Source organism: Artemia franciscana, chromosome 4, assembly GCF_032884065.1.
Source record: "Artemia franciscana chromosome 4, ASM3288406v1, whole genome shotgun sequence".
Lineage (NCBI taxonomy): Eukaryota > Metazoa > Arthropoda > Branchiopoda > Anostraca > Artemiidae > Artemia > Artemia franciscana.
The window spans coordinates 21,619,472-21,635,731 of record NC_088866.1 but is presented as its reverse complement, the minus strand read 5'-3'; the positions used below and the strand labels follow the sequence as shown (position 1 = coordinate 21,635,731).

The 16,260-nt window shown below is 32.8% G+C and overlaps 1 protein-coding gene across 1 annotated transcript in view; it reads left to right on the top strand.

The window, feature by feature from the left end:
- Window positions 1-16,260, top strand: part of LOC136026148 (receptor-type guanylate cyclase Gyc76C-like) — a 202,605-nt gene that overhangs the window by 166,949 nt on the left and 19,396 nt on the right. Inside the window, exons 14-16 of the mRNA XM_065702451.1 lie at window positions 8,057-8,206; window positions 11,112-11,319; window positions 15,221-15,361. Of these exons, the coding sequence (XP_065558523.1) occupies window positions 8,057-8,206; window positions 11,112-11,319; window positions 15,221-15,361 (499 nt within the window). The remainder of the gene's footprint in view (window positions 1-8,056; window positions 8,207-11,111; window positions 11,320-15,220; window positions 15,362-16,260) is intronic.

The window sequence follows — 16,260 nt, the reverse complement described above, 5'->3', positions numbered from 1 at the left end:
ACTCTTTCCTCCGCATAAATAGCGACGAAGACCACACTGCCCTTTGCATCACAAACATCAAAAACAAACAATAGACCTTTGAGGTTAACTGCCAAAAAAGCAAGATTAGCGCTAAAAACTTGTTTTTAATTCATCTTTTATTTCAAAGAATTGCCTTGTTTCATGTCACTTTATTTATCAGTCCTGGTTGAACTTTGCTGAAGTAAGGATTCTGAGACTGTTTTTGAAAAAAAAATATTTTAGTTTTATTTTTCGTATGTCGTTGTAAGTTGTTCTTCTTTTATAGATTTATGTTTTGCTGAGGATAGCCCTTAGAATATGCATTCAAATTAGACTTCCACTGTCTTACGAAAAAAATTCCCATTGTTCTTCTTGTTTTTGATGTTTGTCTTTCCTCCACGCCTTCTCTGTTCAAAATGTTAAGGATATTTGTGAAAATAGTCTGCAGTTTTTTATCCTTAAAAACTAAAAATTCAAGTTGTGCTTGAAATCTGATTCTCCCGGCATGATAATTTGGCTGTCAAAACTTCTAACCCAATTTTGTTTTATGCTATTTATTGCCTAAATCAGCGTAGATATATTTCTGAAAACTTCATGGACCTGGGATGACTTTTTCAAGACACTTCTCTCCCATGCTATTTCCAAGAAATTTACATTTAAAGAACAACTTTCCACGCTAAATTTGGAAAAATTTTTTTCTATCACCATAATCTTTGACACAATTTTTCTTTATTTCAGACCAAACGATCGGAAAAAAACTAATACGTGGAAAGTTGGGTCGTTGAGAAGATATTTTTAGTTATGTATATGACTTTAGCACAAAAATTTTGCATCACAAAGCTTTTCTAAACCATTTTCTTATTTTTTTTTTAATGCTCCAAATTAAGGAATGCTATGAAAAAATGTAAACTTGAAAAAAAATTGTTTTTATCAAGACCATGGGCAGCAGAAAGATTATGTTTCTTTTTTCTAATTTAATCTAAATAGTTTGGTTTGAATTTTATATTTTTGTTCTTAAGCCAAAGCTTCTGCTTGTCAGTGTGTTTACAAATATTTAAAATTTGGTTTACTGGATCTGAAAAATACTCATTTGGGTCAACAATCCCTTTCCAGGTTGATAAAGAAACCCCTTTCTTTATGATTCTTGAAATTAGTTGAGTAAATAAAACCTTTAGGAACAAATTGCTTTTAATTCTTTCATTCATCTAATTTCAACCAAATTAGCTATACATAGATTTATTCACACGAAAGCCCTGTTGGGCCATTTGCTATTTAATTAGTCACAAAACTAAAATTAAGGATTTTTTTTAGGGTGGAGGGGTTTATTATTAGTCAAAATTTAGCTTTCTGTTTCGGGGTATTTTTGGATATTTTACCGAAATATCTGGAAATATCCTTCGATCCCCTTGCACATTCAGCAATCAGTCTTCGTCTCTTATCCATTCTATGCTCATGATGATTTTTATCCATTTTGAACTTTTCGCTACAAAAATACTTTTCAATGTGTCATTGTGAATAGACAAATAGCTATAACTGTGTTACCACGTTAATGAAACGCGTTGAAGATAGCCGACCACTTTTATCTTCAACATGTGTTTCCAGTTTCGTGTAATAAGGGAAAGTTTCATGTCCGTAGAAAAATCTTTGCAGCAATAAAAGATTTTTATGCCAATTTGGCAGATATATACTGAACCGACTGAAGATGAATAAGTTTTGTTCGTTTTAAGTTTCAACTTTGCTCTTTACATTCATAGGAAAGCTTCGCTTTTTGTTGTTAATTGGGTAAACCACCTACGAATAATTGATCAAATTGACAAGTTTACTTAAAAAAAGAGTAAAAAAAAGTACGGAATGCGAATGAGGGTGCCATAAAAATCATGGGGGGGGGGCTAAGGCACCCCCCCCCCCTGATTTTAACGCTGTTCCTTACTTTCAGTTGAAAAAACTTGTTTTTTTTTATTTAATTTTTCATTTTTTTTTCAAATAATGCAGGAAAATTCAGTGCCCTTTCATGGAAATTCTCTTCCCCCATCATAAATTCCTCCACGGAAAGATCCTCTTACGTAATCACCAACCCTCCCCCCTCCCCAAACAGAAAAAAATACTACCGGAAATCGTCAGTTTACTTCGTCAAAAACCTATACATTATGTAAACAATTTGCAAAGTTCATAACTTGCAGCCCTTCCCCTGGGGAATATGGGGGATTAAGTCGTTCTCAAATACATAGTTATTAGATTTTCGACTATGCTGAACAAAATGGCTATCTCAAAATTTAACAACAACCACTCCTCCTAGATCCGCCCCTGTTTAGGAATTGCTTCAAATATTGAATCCTTCCAATTTCTAAAAGTGTCATTCATCTAGCTTAATTAATTTCTTTAAAAACATTAAAGAAAATTTGTCAGAAAAGCGATTGTTTACGCTAACGTATTTAAACTAAAATCAAATCCCTGTAAGATTGATAGTAACACTAACTTAACAGCAACATTTCATGTAGCACAGCTGCTTGTTGCGATATCATAATTTATTGCTAATAGATATGTCCCTTCAGATCCCGACCACACTAATACAAAGCGGTGCTAAACCGCAAAATCTAATACAAAGAGGTATATTGTGTGTAATTGTGTAACGTGTGTAACGTATCTACTTATGCCAATTTTCTTCTGGTTTTCTTTTTATTTATTTATTTTCTTTATTTCCCTCAAAAAATGAGGATTACGCTACAATATAATATAAAGAAAAGACAAATGATAACACTTGCAATCAAAACCTATCAAATATTGATCAAACACTTAAAAAGAGAAGAAAAAAAAAAGATACAAAAACACTTGCTAAATAGTTTAGCCTATAAATCATCAAGAGCCAGAACTGTTACTAAAAAACGGAAATAAATTGTGGCCTAAAAGGTTAATTTTCGCCTTATCTTCAAATGTTTTGTATTTTTTCTTTATACAGACTACAGGATCCTTCACTTTAAGCTTTAAAACAATCTCAGTGTTACTAAAAGAAAGGGGGAACCAAGTAAAAATTTACAAAATTTAAAATAAGAAACTTTAATGGGCGAAAGATCAGAAGGTCTGAAATTACGGAAGAGTAATTTTCCCTGCACTTATAATTATAATAGAGTAAGTTTTGTTTCCCTACATTTATAATTTTCAAATATTCGAGTGTTGAACAACTTGCTGCAAAACTTAATCTGATTCAGAGCCCTTCTAACTTATTGCCTCTTAATCAAAGGGTAATTACCTTTGATTAGGCATTTTGTACAAAGTTTCTACTTTTTTATCCATTGTTTCATTTGCTCTTTAAATTAGTATCAATTTAAAAATTTGGCGTCCTTCTAATAATAAAAGCTAATGGATATTCTTATTAATGGTGGAAGATCCCATATTTAGGCTAGACTGATATCGTGGCTCCAAAAGTTGTAACAGTTTCTAACTTAAAGCACCCATAACTCACCTAAGCCGAGTAGTTAGTGCGCTAGATTTCAAAACTGGAGGACAGGCCGCTAGTTATTTGGTTTGGAACGGGGTTCAACGGTGTTACTATGTAAAATCACCACCAATATCAACAAAACAACGATTGCCGCAACAGATCAAACAGTTCATGGTAATTGAGACCCGGCTCAATAGTAACGGAACGCTAAAAAATTGAATTTTGATACCAATAGGTACATCAAAAGAATAGCATTTTTATGCTGATTTTAAATATATGAGTTTCATCAAGATTAGTCTTACCCATCAAAAGTTACGAGCCTGAGAAAATTTGCCTCATTTTAGAAAATAGGGGGAAACACCACCTAAAAGTCATACAATCTTAACGAAAACCACACCATCAGATTCAGCGTATCAGAGAACCTCACTGTAGAAGTGTCAATGTCCTATCTACAAAAATGTGGAATTTCGCATTTTTTGCCAGAAGACAAATCACGGATGCGTGTTTATTTGTTTTTTTTTTTTTTTTTGTTCCCCCCACCCAGGGGTGATCGGATCGACTCAGTGGTCCTAGAAGGTCGTAAGTGGGCTCATTCTAACGAAAATTAAAAGTTTTAGTACCCTTTTTAAGTGACAAAAAAAATTGGAGGGCACCTAGGCCCCCTCCCACGCTCTTTTTTTCCTCAAAGTCACCGGATCAAAATTCTGAGATAGCCATTTTATTCACCATAGTCGAAAAACCTAATAACTATGTCTTTGGGGACGAGTTACTCCCCCGTAGTCCCCGTGGGAGGGGCTGCAAGTTACAAGCTTTGACCTGTGTTTACGTATAGTAATGGTTACTGGGAAGTGTACAGACGTTTTTAGGGGGTATTTTTTTGGTTTTGGGGGGGGGGGGGTTACGTTGGAGGATCTTTTGATGGAGGAACTTCTCATGGGGGAAGATGCTTTCAATGAAGGGGGCGCAGGATTTTCTAGCATTATTTAAAAAAGAAATAATAAAAAATAAATATGAAAAGTTGTTTCTACTGAAAGTGAGGAGCAGCATTAAAACATAAAACGAACAGAAATTATTACGCACATGAGGGTTCTACCTCCTCGTAATACCTCGATTTTTACTCTAAAGTACGGCCTTTGTGATTCAGGGGCCATTCTTAAGGAATTGGGACAAAATTTAAGCTTCAGTGACAGAGCGAGGTATCGACGAGGGGTGAACCCCCTCATATACGCAATACAAACATACGAATATAGAATTTAGTTACGTAAGTTAATTTGTAAGTTACGTATATCTTTTACTAATGAAAACTTTCGTAAAAAATTAAAAGTTCTAGTTGCCTTTTTAAGTAATCAAAAAATTGGTGGGTAACTAGGCATCCTCCCTCTCTCCTTTTTTCTCAAAATCTTCCGATTAAAACTATGAGAAAGCCAGTTAGCCAAAAAAAAATTAATATGCAAATTTTGTTTTAATTATTTACGTGCGGAGAGCCAAGATTGAAACATGCATTAATTCAAAAACGTCCAGGAATTAAATAAAAAAAAACAAGTTTTTTTTTAAATGAAAGTAAGGAGCGACATTAAAACTTAAAACGAACAGAAATTACTCCGTATATGAAAGGGGCTTTTCTTCCTCATCGCCCCGCTCTTTACGCTAAAGTTTTTTATTGTTTTAAAAGTGGAGCTAAGAGAAAGTCAAACTTTAGCGTAAAGAGCGGGGCGTTGAGGAGGAAAAGCCCCTTTCATATACGGTGTAATTTCTGTTCGTTTTAAGTTTTAATATCGCTCCTTACTTTCATTTAAAGAAACTTTTTTTTATTTAATCCACTTAATAGATCCGCAAATAGAGTTACTTCGATGAGAAAATCAAAGCAACTGCGCAAAAAAGTATAAAAATGGATATGACGTTAATTATTCTGTTGTGAAATAACTCTATTGTTAGCTATTATTCAAGTATTTTTTTTTGGTCTGGTACGTAATATCGTCCCCTGGTGATTTTGTAAAATCTTAATTCCCTTATTAACTACTGGTTCATTTTTCAAAATATTATTATAAATTGGGTCAAAATCTAAATTTTCCGTGAAGTATTCTCTATTAATTGATAGATTAGCAAACATATGATTTTTTACTTCTATAGCCTTCCTCGCCCCTTAAGAAAAACCTCTATCATTAGAAACGGGCGTGGCCTCGTCAAACTGTACAAAATGAAAGAAGATATGTTCTGCCAAAACAAAGTTTTCAGGAGGCTTGCTGAATTGTAGAGTTTTTTTTCCATTGAGTTGCGATGCTCAATAAATCTTTCAAGAAATTGTTGGTGAGTTCTACCAGTGTAAAACTTCCCACAAGAACAAGGAATCCTGTATACGTCACCTACTAAATTCCCCGGGTTAAATCCTTCCCAGAATTAAGAAACTTACCTATTGGTCTCACCAGTGGGAAAAGTGTGTCACTTTTATAATTCCGTAAAATTCGTTAAGCTTATGTCTCAATCCAGGTATATATGGCAAAGAAATGAAACTTTTAGAAACATTTAACTCTGAAGACTGCGAAACTCCAATTACCCTACTATTATGCTTGATGCGTCTATTTTCTATTGTTTTCACAATGAATTTAATCGGATATAACTACTACAAAATAAAATATCTTTCAAGTACAATAATTCAGAATCTAGAAATTCCTGGGAACAAATTCTGAAAGCTCTATCCACTAGTAAATTCATAACCCCTCGTTTCAACGAAACAGGGTGGCACGAATGAAAATTTTAATATATAAAATTATGCATAGTTTTTATGTATATTGAGAAAAGTAAATGGTAGCCTTTTTTAATTAATAAGATATGAAGAAAAGGTATTTTGTCATTTTCTTCAAACTCCACTGTAAATTTTATGTTTTCATCAGAACCATTTAAATATTTACAGAAAAGATCTAAAGAATCTAACCGTGTTTTCAAATACAAACAAAATCATCCATGAATCTGCCCAAGAAACAAGGGGAGAGCCTAAACTGTGTGTAGTGGAGGTTTCAATGGAATCCATAAAAATATTTGCCAACAAAGGACTGAGGGTTATGATAATTTCATAATGACCTCAATATTTAAACTAGCTTAAGGTCACATCTTGTATTAAATCAAAGTGTTTCTGTAATTTACTCTTTATAATGTCTTCGCACTTTTTTAAGTCAATTCGAATACATGAAAATAGTGCAAATTTTTTAAATTAATTAGTGACATCAGTCGAATTTTGTAAATATGATTTTTGTGTTCCTAAGAAAAGACTCAATACCACAGACAATCACTTTCCTAATTTTGAAACAGGTGACGGAAAAGTTAATGCAATGGGACGGAGGGGGCTCAAGTCTTTTGAACTTTGGGTAAACCATAGATTTTGGAGGTGGAACATCCTCTCGGATAAAATTTGTTGTAAAATTGTGGGGCAATGTGCAAATCGTTTTTAGTGAATCCAATTCCTTTCTTATCGATTTTACATATTTATCAGTCGGATCAAAATCCTGTTAACAATGGCTTTCATTTGACGTTCATAATCACTACTGTTCATAATTACAATAGTATTGCCTTTATCTGCTGTGGTGATAATATGGTCTTCATCCTTTTTCAGATCAGAAAGTATTTTAATGTCATTTTATGTGTTGTCTTTTTCAATTTTGCTCATATTAAGAGTGTTTAGTTTTCTTACGATCTTGGCTCTAAGTTCCTAAGGAGCCCCGAACTTGGAAATAGAAGCCATAATCTTCGAGTTTACCTTAGAAATTATTTTTGAATATGAAATCGGTGTTGAAAAACAGAATTTAGAACCTTTCGATAAAATTGCCTCCTGTTGATTACTAAGAGGTTTAGATGATAAATTTTTAATGACAGGACCTAGACAAAACCAAGGATAAAAAATATCCGAATCCTGGAACTTCTCATACAAAAGTCTATCAAATTTGTCGGCAAAACGAACCTTTGACAGGCGGAAATCATGATTAAAAGATTTAACGGTCATTTCCTTAATTCTCAGAAAATGTCATATGGTAGGTTATTCCTGAAAAGGTTTTCAAAATGAATTAAGTCTTTGAACAACTTAAAATGTCTTTGTTTTCGCTTAGAAGTCACGTAATTTAAAGCCATGAGGATTAATTTGTTTTTTTTATTTAGATTCATTTTCAATGCCAAATTGTGTATTTATTCTAAAAGATTTCGGAATCACTGATCCCTTCTTGCAATTTTTAAGAAAATTCGTTGATTTAACAAATTTGCATGTTTTTTAACAAGAGAAAAATAATAATTGACAGAAGCGGCCAATTGTTGTTTGTACGATTGACGAATGAAAGATCTTAAGCCGAAGTGGCCAGAAGTTTCTGGCCAGTTCGGCTTAAGATCTTTCAATGAGATTTTAAATCTTTAGTAGTCAATAAGTTGTTTCCAAGCCGGTAAAATATGGGCTTATACTATGGAGGCTTATTATACTATGAAAGCTATTTAAAAAAAAAAAAAAAACAAGAAAAAACATTTAAAAGCAGAAAAACCTTAGAAAGACACATTATAGTGTTACCAGCTAGTGTTGGGTTATTTATTTAGCAGTATTCTCCTCTCTTGTAGAAATTATATTTTGCTTAATTTGATTTTCAGATCTTCTGTGGAAATCCCCAGAGATTCTTCGTCATCCCTTGTCCTATCCTCGAGGAAGTCGGGAGGGTGATGTTTACGCTTTTGGCATAATACTTCACGAGATTGTTGCGCGTCAAGGGCCATTTGGAATGTACGATATGGATCCAAAAGGTGTGAAATGTTTATAGTACCATTGATTTGGTATTTAGCTTATTACCTTTTTTGTATTCTTGATTTGTGATTTAGGTTGATCATAATGCACATTTAGAACTTTCTTCTATATTATGCTCTTCTTTTGTACAAGCTTGTCTCCTATGAATGAAGGGCATCCTAAGCCTCCTTTTCTAATTGCGTTTAACCTCATGAAGTGAATCAGTTCTTTCAAGTTTTTACAAAATAAATATTGGTTTTAAACAAAAACTAATACATAAAGATTGTAAAATATACGATCCAAATTTAATCGAAGTCATCTATGTTTGCATTCCCTTCCAATTCTGTTCAAATGTAGTGAGACAAGATTCCTTCATCCACAGTGAATTTACTTCTGAAGCTTAAACCTTGTTTCAGATTTTCTTTTGTTTAAAGGTAGTGAGACAAGATTTTTTCATCCACAGTGCCTTTACCTCTGAAGCTTAAACCTTGTTTCAGGATTTTGTTTTGTTCAAATGTAGTGAGACAAGATTCCTTCATCCACAGTGCCTTTACCTCTGAAGCTTAAACCTTGTTTCAGGATTTTCTTTTGTTCAAATGTAGTGAGACAAGATTCCTTCATCCACAGTGCCTTTACCTCTGAAGCTTAAACCTTGTTTCAGGATTTTCCTTACCAGCAAGTAATGAAGCGATCTGTTCATACTGTTCACTATTGGTTTTCATAGTCTCTAATTAATTAGTTTTTCGAATAGGTTTTATTTATTTTCATTATTAATGTTTCATATATTGGTTCTACAGGAAACAATAATGATTCGTGGTTTTCTACAGTTTTCTAAGTTTTTCTGTAGTTTTCTAAGAAAAGATTAAGGAGGCGAAAAATCAGTTTCTTGATCATACAAGACTCCTAGGCTAGTGTAAGTAGATAATCAACTCACTATGGATATTTGCTATCAGCATGATCTTACTAAAATTCTTTCCATGAAAAGCAAATAAAAAAATATATAGGTGATAAAAATGTTTAAAAAGACAGTGAACGTTAGCTATTATTATAATTCTTTTTTGAATATTTACTTTTATTTTCATGAGAGAGATCGGTCATAACTTGGCTGTTTTATATACTTTATGTTTGTTTGTTAAGTGTTTGTTATGTAGGTAGTCCCCCAGTATCAAGTGTTTTCATGTCTTTCTTTTGGCAGCCACTTGAGTTGATAATGTATGTTATACAATTTTGTAATTAAATTAACCGAAATGAAAAAAATGGACTGAAAGAGACTATAAACGTAGTAAGATATTTCGATTTCATATTTACAAATCCATTTCAACAGAATAGCAAAACATGGGTAGAAAAATTACACCTTCAGAAAAAGAGATAAAATCTTTATCCCTACAAGGCTCTGTTGATGTTTCTATTTCCGTAATGAAAAAAGACTGTTGTCTTTGTGGCTAGTTGGGCATTTAAATTTATCAAGATCATTTTTATTTCAGCATTTTAATCCTGAATTCATGCAGCGTTTAAGTAGAAACAGGCGTTTTTTAATCAGTGTCAGATTTCTCTCATATGTTCATCACGTGGATCTTTGTCTGAACGGCTTGCCGGGTGTGTTTTAAACATTAAACTATGTAGTTAAAAAATTTGTTCCTTTGAGATACCAAAGAAATAGGTAGACAATATGAGAAAAAAAAAAAAAAATAAGGGCTTTAAGAAAAGATTAACTTCACTAATGAAAAGCTACCCTGTTATCCAGTGTTAAAGATTTTACTTTCGAATTCCCCTATAAAGTGTATATAAATGGTTTTGTTTTCTCTTTCTTTTGGATTTACGTATCTCAAATTTTAGGCTTTAGATCTCAGCGAAACCTCTTTTTTTGTTTCTTTTTACGTAATGGAAGCACAGTGTTGTCCTTACGACTAGTTGGGGCAAAGTGTGTTTTTAAAACGTAGAAGGCTGGGGGGAATTTTGTTGTTTTAGCGATTTTTGTCAATAAAAGTTTAAAGAAAAAAGTAGTTTTCAATATTTACAGGGGTTGATAGAGGGGGGGGGGTCAATCACTTCTCTTCCCTCCCTCTCCCATAAAAAATGGCTGACTGAAAATCCTCAAGGTATGTAGCAGTGAAGTGTCCTCTTTTTCCACTCTTTTGTCCTCTTTTTCGCCAGTGGGGCATTAGAATACTGTAGAAAGTTTGCTTATACAAAAATTTGGTGTTTTTTTTTGCCGCTAGATATTATTACAGGTAAATCAGGAAAACTATGTGGTTATGTTTCTTCCTTAGTGTATACTTTTTTTTGTGTCAGAATAAAGGCGCCTACTTAAAGTTTGGATAAAATCTGAAAGAATTATTTAAAGCTTCAACAAAATCCATTTCTGATATTTTTGTTAAATAGTTCAACAACCTGTTCTCAATTTCTAATTTTATCGACTTTCATTTCCTTATATTTTTACTGTCAACAAAACAACTAATAATTAAAATAATTTTTGGGTTTTATGTTCTAGAATATAGTTCGCTATACCCTTATGCTCTACGAGGGAGGTAAGTATTTTCCCGCGGTGCCTGAAACTACCAAATATGCTTTTTAACTCTAACCTTTTAGCATTTTACTCTTGCTTATTTCCCAATATTATGACACATTCCCTTTGTATAGGTATGATGATTTACTTATAAAAATTAGAGGGTTTCAAAAACATTGTTTTATTGTCTAAGTTATGCCATAGGCTATAAAGCATTGAGGAACGGGGTACGCATGGATAATGTTTTATGTTTGGAGGAGGTGCAGGGGGGGGGGTGAATGGCAAAAAATGGAAAATCGACGAAAAATAATTGGAAGTCATTTGAGAAGTTGCGATAGGCTGCATCTTGAGACCCCATTAGGGGCCCATTCCTGCTTTCGTGCTGACAACGGTGCATCTTTAAAACTTTTCTGTTACAGATATTGTTCAATATGTCACATACGGCTGCCCTGATAACTCTGCTGTCCCGTTTCGACCTAGTATAGCCGCCTGTCTTGAGAATGACACCGGTTTTTCTTGCCCTGAATATGTTATTCAATGTATGCAAGATTGTTGGGCAGAAGATCCGATGTCCCGGCCAAATTTTAAGGAAATTAGGGCAAAGCTTACTCCAATGAAAGAAGGAATGTAAGTGCATATTTCCGTTTATCATTTTCAAAATCATTAATTTAGGGGGGGAGGGACTAAAAAAAGCTGTATCAGAATTGTGTCATGAAACGCAGGTGACTAATGAACAGGAACCTGTTTATTCGCTACAATAGCTTCAAGCTAACCCGAGTATGATAATATTGAAAAAAAAGAAAAAAAGAAAAAGAAATAAAACAGCAACAGAAAAAATTTAAAGAGGCAGATTATGCTTCAAGGTCAACACATATATGCATAGTAAAACATCAATCAATAAAATAATTGATTAAAGGGACGGATAAAATACCTCACAAATTAGTCAAGGTGTCGTTCCTTTATCGAAGTGGAATTTCCTTTATGTAAAAGCCTACTTGCAGTCTCTCTAGTTAGTCTAGGAAAGTATCTATTCTCCATGTTTTGTTCTTTTTTTCTTTGTTATTGACGGTAAAGTGGCATTCTTTTTGGAATTTTTAAAATTTCATTTCAATTAACCTTGTGTTATCTCGTTTCCGAGGAAATCAAATGAAGCCAATTTAAACCATCCTCATACTAAGTTAAGTTCTTTTTTTTAAACTGAAGTTGTATTTTACTTTGGTTAGAATAATTTGATTTCTACCTCATAAACGAATAGCCGAGATTATTTTTTTCCCCTGTAATATTTATTTGCCTGAATTATTAGCCCTTTTCGTGTATTGTGTATTTTTGATGTCTAATCTTTGGCGAGATAGGAATGCCAAATGAATGCCAACTTAAGTATAGTAAATAGCTCTTAAACTAGTCATTAAAAGCTGAAAGAAAGGTTGGAGGACCTAATTTAGTTTTGGGCAGAGCGGCTTATAATCCTGATTATAGACTATTTTTTCCGCCCTCCAGTTGTCATCTAACAGTATTTGCAGAATCATAATTGTTAGCTAACAAATTGCAGGAACGTAATAATTGGGCGGGATATTCAAAAATAGAAGCTTGAAAATAAGGCTTGAAAAATTCAAAGACTATTTGTGGGTCTAAGAAGACCTCAAGGCAAAAATAATAATTGTACGGGATATTCAAAAATACAGGCTCGGAAATAAGACAAGCAAAATTCAGAAACTTTGGGTCTAAGAAACCTCAAGGCAAGAAAAAAAATTGGTTAGCATATTCAAAAATACAAGCTCGGATCGAAGACTTGAAAAATTCTGAGACTGTTCGTGGGTCTAAGAGGCCCTCAAGGCGCAAAAAAATGGGCAGGATAATCAAAAACACAAGCTCAGAAGTAAGACTTGAAAAATTCTGAGATTGTTTTTGGGTCTAAGAGCCCCTTTCGGCAAAAAAAAAAAAAAATCAGCGAATTCATTGGGTAGGTTAGAATAGCCCGAAAAGATTTTCTTCTTCAATTTGTTCAAAACTTTCGTCAAGAGATATTACCAGTCTTGAATCGTCCATTTGTTTTATAAGCATAAAAACTAACTATCCTGCTTCGCAGCATTTTGTGGTTTTAAATATTACGCTTGAAATTATCCAACAATGTTCTCCAAAAATGATTCGATTTGTAAGGGGAGTTCTTTAACAATTTATTTAAGTTTGTGTTTTTAATTTCGAAGACCATACTGCCTTTCCGTGATTATACGTAAAAGTTCAAATAGTGGTACATTCTTTTAATAGACGAAAAGTAGGAAAGTAGATTGTATTTAAATATAGATAAATTTCACAAAAAATACTACTGATACTTACTGATAAAAAATACTACTGACGACGGCCTTGGCCGTCGTCAGTAGCAGTTCTAAAATGAAACAATTAAAAACAATAATTTATATACAAAATAAAATAACTACATATTGTCTAATAGCCTTATTTTTATTTTCAAAGCAAAAGTGGAAGCAAGCCATGTTCTTGATTAAAATTTTCTTACTTTCAATAGTTTTGCTATAAACCCTTGTCCCTAGAAATCAAGGAGATATCATCGAACAAAATAAAATGGTCCGGAAAATGAAAAATATGCTCCGAAAGGGCTGAAGTAAAATCTTCACGTTTGGAGTTTTGTTCTAAAGCCGACGGAATAGAGTCTTTATGCTGTAGTAATCTCATTTCCAAATTCTGGTTAGTACGTCCCACATATGAGCTTCCGCAAGTACATGGGATATAATAGACCCCACTTTGCTGCTCCAATGAAGTTCGATCCTTCCTAGAAATTTAAAATCTATCCAAAGTATTACTACTCTTTAAATCTACCTTTTAACCATTACTTTTTTTTAATTCTTTTTAGTTTTTACTTAGCCCTGGCACTTGGTAAAAAAAAATATCCTTCTCTTGAGTTGCTTCCAAGTCTTCCTTAGAAATCTCTAGAAACTTTTCTCTTCTTTTTCAAAAAGTTTGGTCAATTAACCACTCTGGATACATGTTACTTATTGGTATTTTTCCTAGAAGAAACAACTCAAAAAAATTTGGATAAAAAATACAAAAGATAAGATCCGTCAAAAAAATAATGAGACCATTTTTTACTTGGGGAGTATATATATATATATATATATATATATATATATATATATATATATATATATATATATATATATATATATATATATGGTATATATATATATATAGTATATATACAGTATATATATATATATAGTATATATACAGTATATATATATATATAGTATATATATAGTATATATATATATATAGTATATATATAATATATATATAGTATATATATATATATATATATATATATATATATATATATATATATATATATATATATATATATATATATATATATATATATATATATATATATATATATATATATATATATATATATATATATATATATATATATATATATATATATATATATATATATATATAAACTAAGTAGTGTTTAACTTGGGACATTTTTATCCTAAGATATTAAGTTGCAAAATATATATTTTAAGAAAATAACTGAAGGATCAGATGGAGATTCTATTTTTTGATGGCACTCATATCAACTGATGTTCGTCCTTTTTCCAAAGAGTATTATTTTAAGTCTTGAAGATAGAATGTAAAAACTTTTGTGAAAAAATCACTGAACTGTTTTTGAAAGAAAGAAAAGGAAATATTTTTGGCAAATGAAAACAACCTCCGACTATCTTGAAAATCAAATTAAATACCAGAGACGTTTGGATTGGTCAGTTTATTGCTATCATTTTGGTTGAGGTTGAAATAAACTTTAATGCCAAAAGGTATATCACGTTCAATTCATCTGGACACTGAATCAGTCTGTTCGGTTAAATAATCGCAGAGCTGTTTCTTCGCTTGAAAAGGGCTATTTATGTCCAGTTCTTTATTTTGCTGCACACCTTCTATTCCAAAGAGTATGGGAAGCTGACATAACTCTGAACAGAAGAAGAAGTTTTTTGTAGAAATTATACATGCACATACTGAGAGCACCAGCCTTTTGTGTTGATTTTGAATCTGACTCGGAAATTTTTGTCAAAAATCTCTAGCGCTTGGACAGTAAAATCCATATGTCCAGTGGAAAGTGAAATTGATCTGTAGCAATTTGGTTTTAAGAGATACAAATAATTTTCTATTAATTCTTACTCCATGGGATTTCTTCCGCAGAAACTTGCCCTGAGGGCCTGAACCATCTTCTGCCATAAAAAAGCGAGTAGTATTTTTTCGTGTCGATCAGAATATAATTCAGAATTTTTAAGTTTTGAGTAAACTTCGATAGATGGGCCTGCTCCATGATTGTTTTCCTCGATTTCTGAACTCATAGCCTACTTAACCTATAAACGAGAAAGTTTCAGAACTTCATGTCAGTTTTACTCCAAAGTTTTGTTCATGGAGATGAATTGTCGATGCCTGACTTCTCTTCCCTGTTAATAAATATGTTCAGTTTAGCCCTAATCAGCTCATTTAATCTTTGCTCTTTCAGGAAAAAAGACATAATGGATCAAATGATGGAAATGATGGTAAAATATGCAAATAATTTAGAAGACATAGTTGATGAGAGGACCAGACTTTTATTTGAAGAAAAGCAGAAAACTGAGGATCTGCTGCATAGAATGCTACCTGCGTAAGTAAATTAAGAAAATGAACGTTGTTCATTGACTTCTAATTGCTTAATTAGCACTACAAATTCGTAAAGGTATAGGTAAAGTCTTAACACACCCAGGGTAACGCCCTCCCTTAGGATTTACCACTGTTTCGTTTTACTTAAGCATTTCTTCAGATTTCTGAATCATACCTAAACTAAAATAAACCTAAAGATACATAAGTAAAGAGCCACATGCCTTCCATTTATAATTTTTTCTTTCCCTTGGCTATTTTGAATGGAGAAAGTGGTCATAGTTTTTGGAAGGAGCAGAGGCGTCAATTAGGGAGATTTTGAACCCCTCCCTAGGTTCTGAAAAAAAAATTTATGTTTTCACTAAAGTACCTTTTTTATTTATATTGAGACAAAATGACCCCCCTAGATTTTGGCAAAATATGTTTTTGGACCTCAACCTTACTTTTTGTGATTTGACCCTACTGTGGAGGGGGCTAATTCGAAGGCAAATTAAAATTTATTGTGCCCTTTTTAGAGTTTTGGTGCGGTGGGGGTAGACTCTGAAATGGGCCGAAAAACTTTGGCCTCTGGTCAGTTTTAAACTTTCAGCCTTAAGTCCTAGGACCAAGAGGAACCTAATGTAGAAGGAAAGATGGAAAAAAATATTAGCTCCTCCGAAACGGGGACTGATAAAGGGTTAGAAAAAGCTAATTTTCGTTTGTTTCCTGGAAAATTTGTAAAAAAAAAGGAATGTGGGGGCTACTGGGGTTGACCCCCCCCCCACACACTGAAAAAATTGCCACTCTTAAAGAAGTAACAAAAAATGCATTTAAACAGATTTGGATCTGTTTTGTTAAAGAAAATTGGAATACTACTAATATTGCTACTCCTACTACTAACAACTCATCACAGCACCAAGTCGCCTG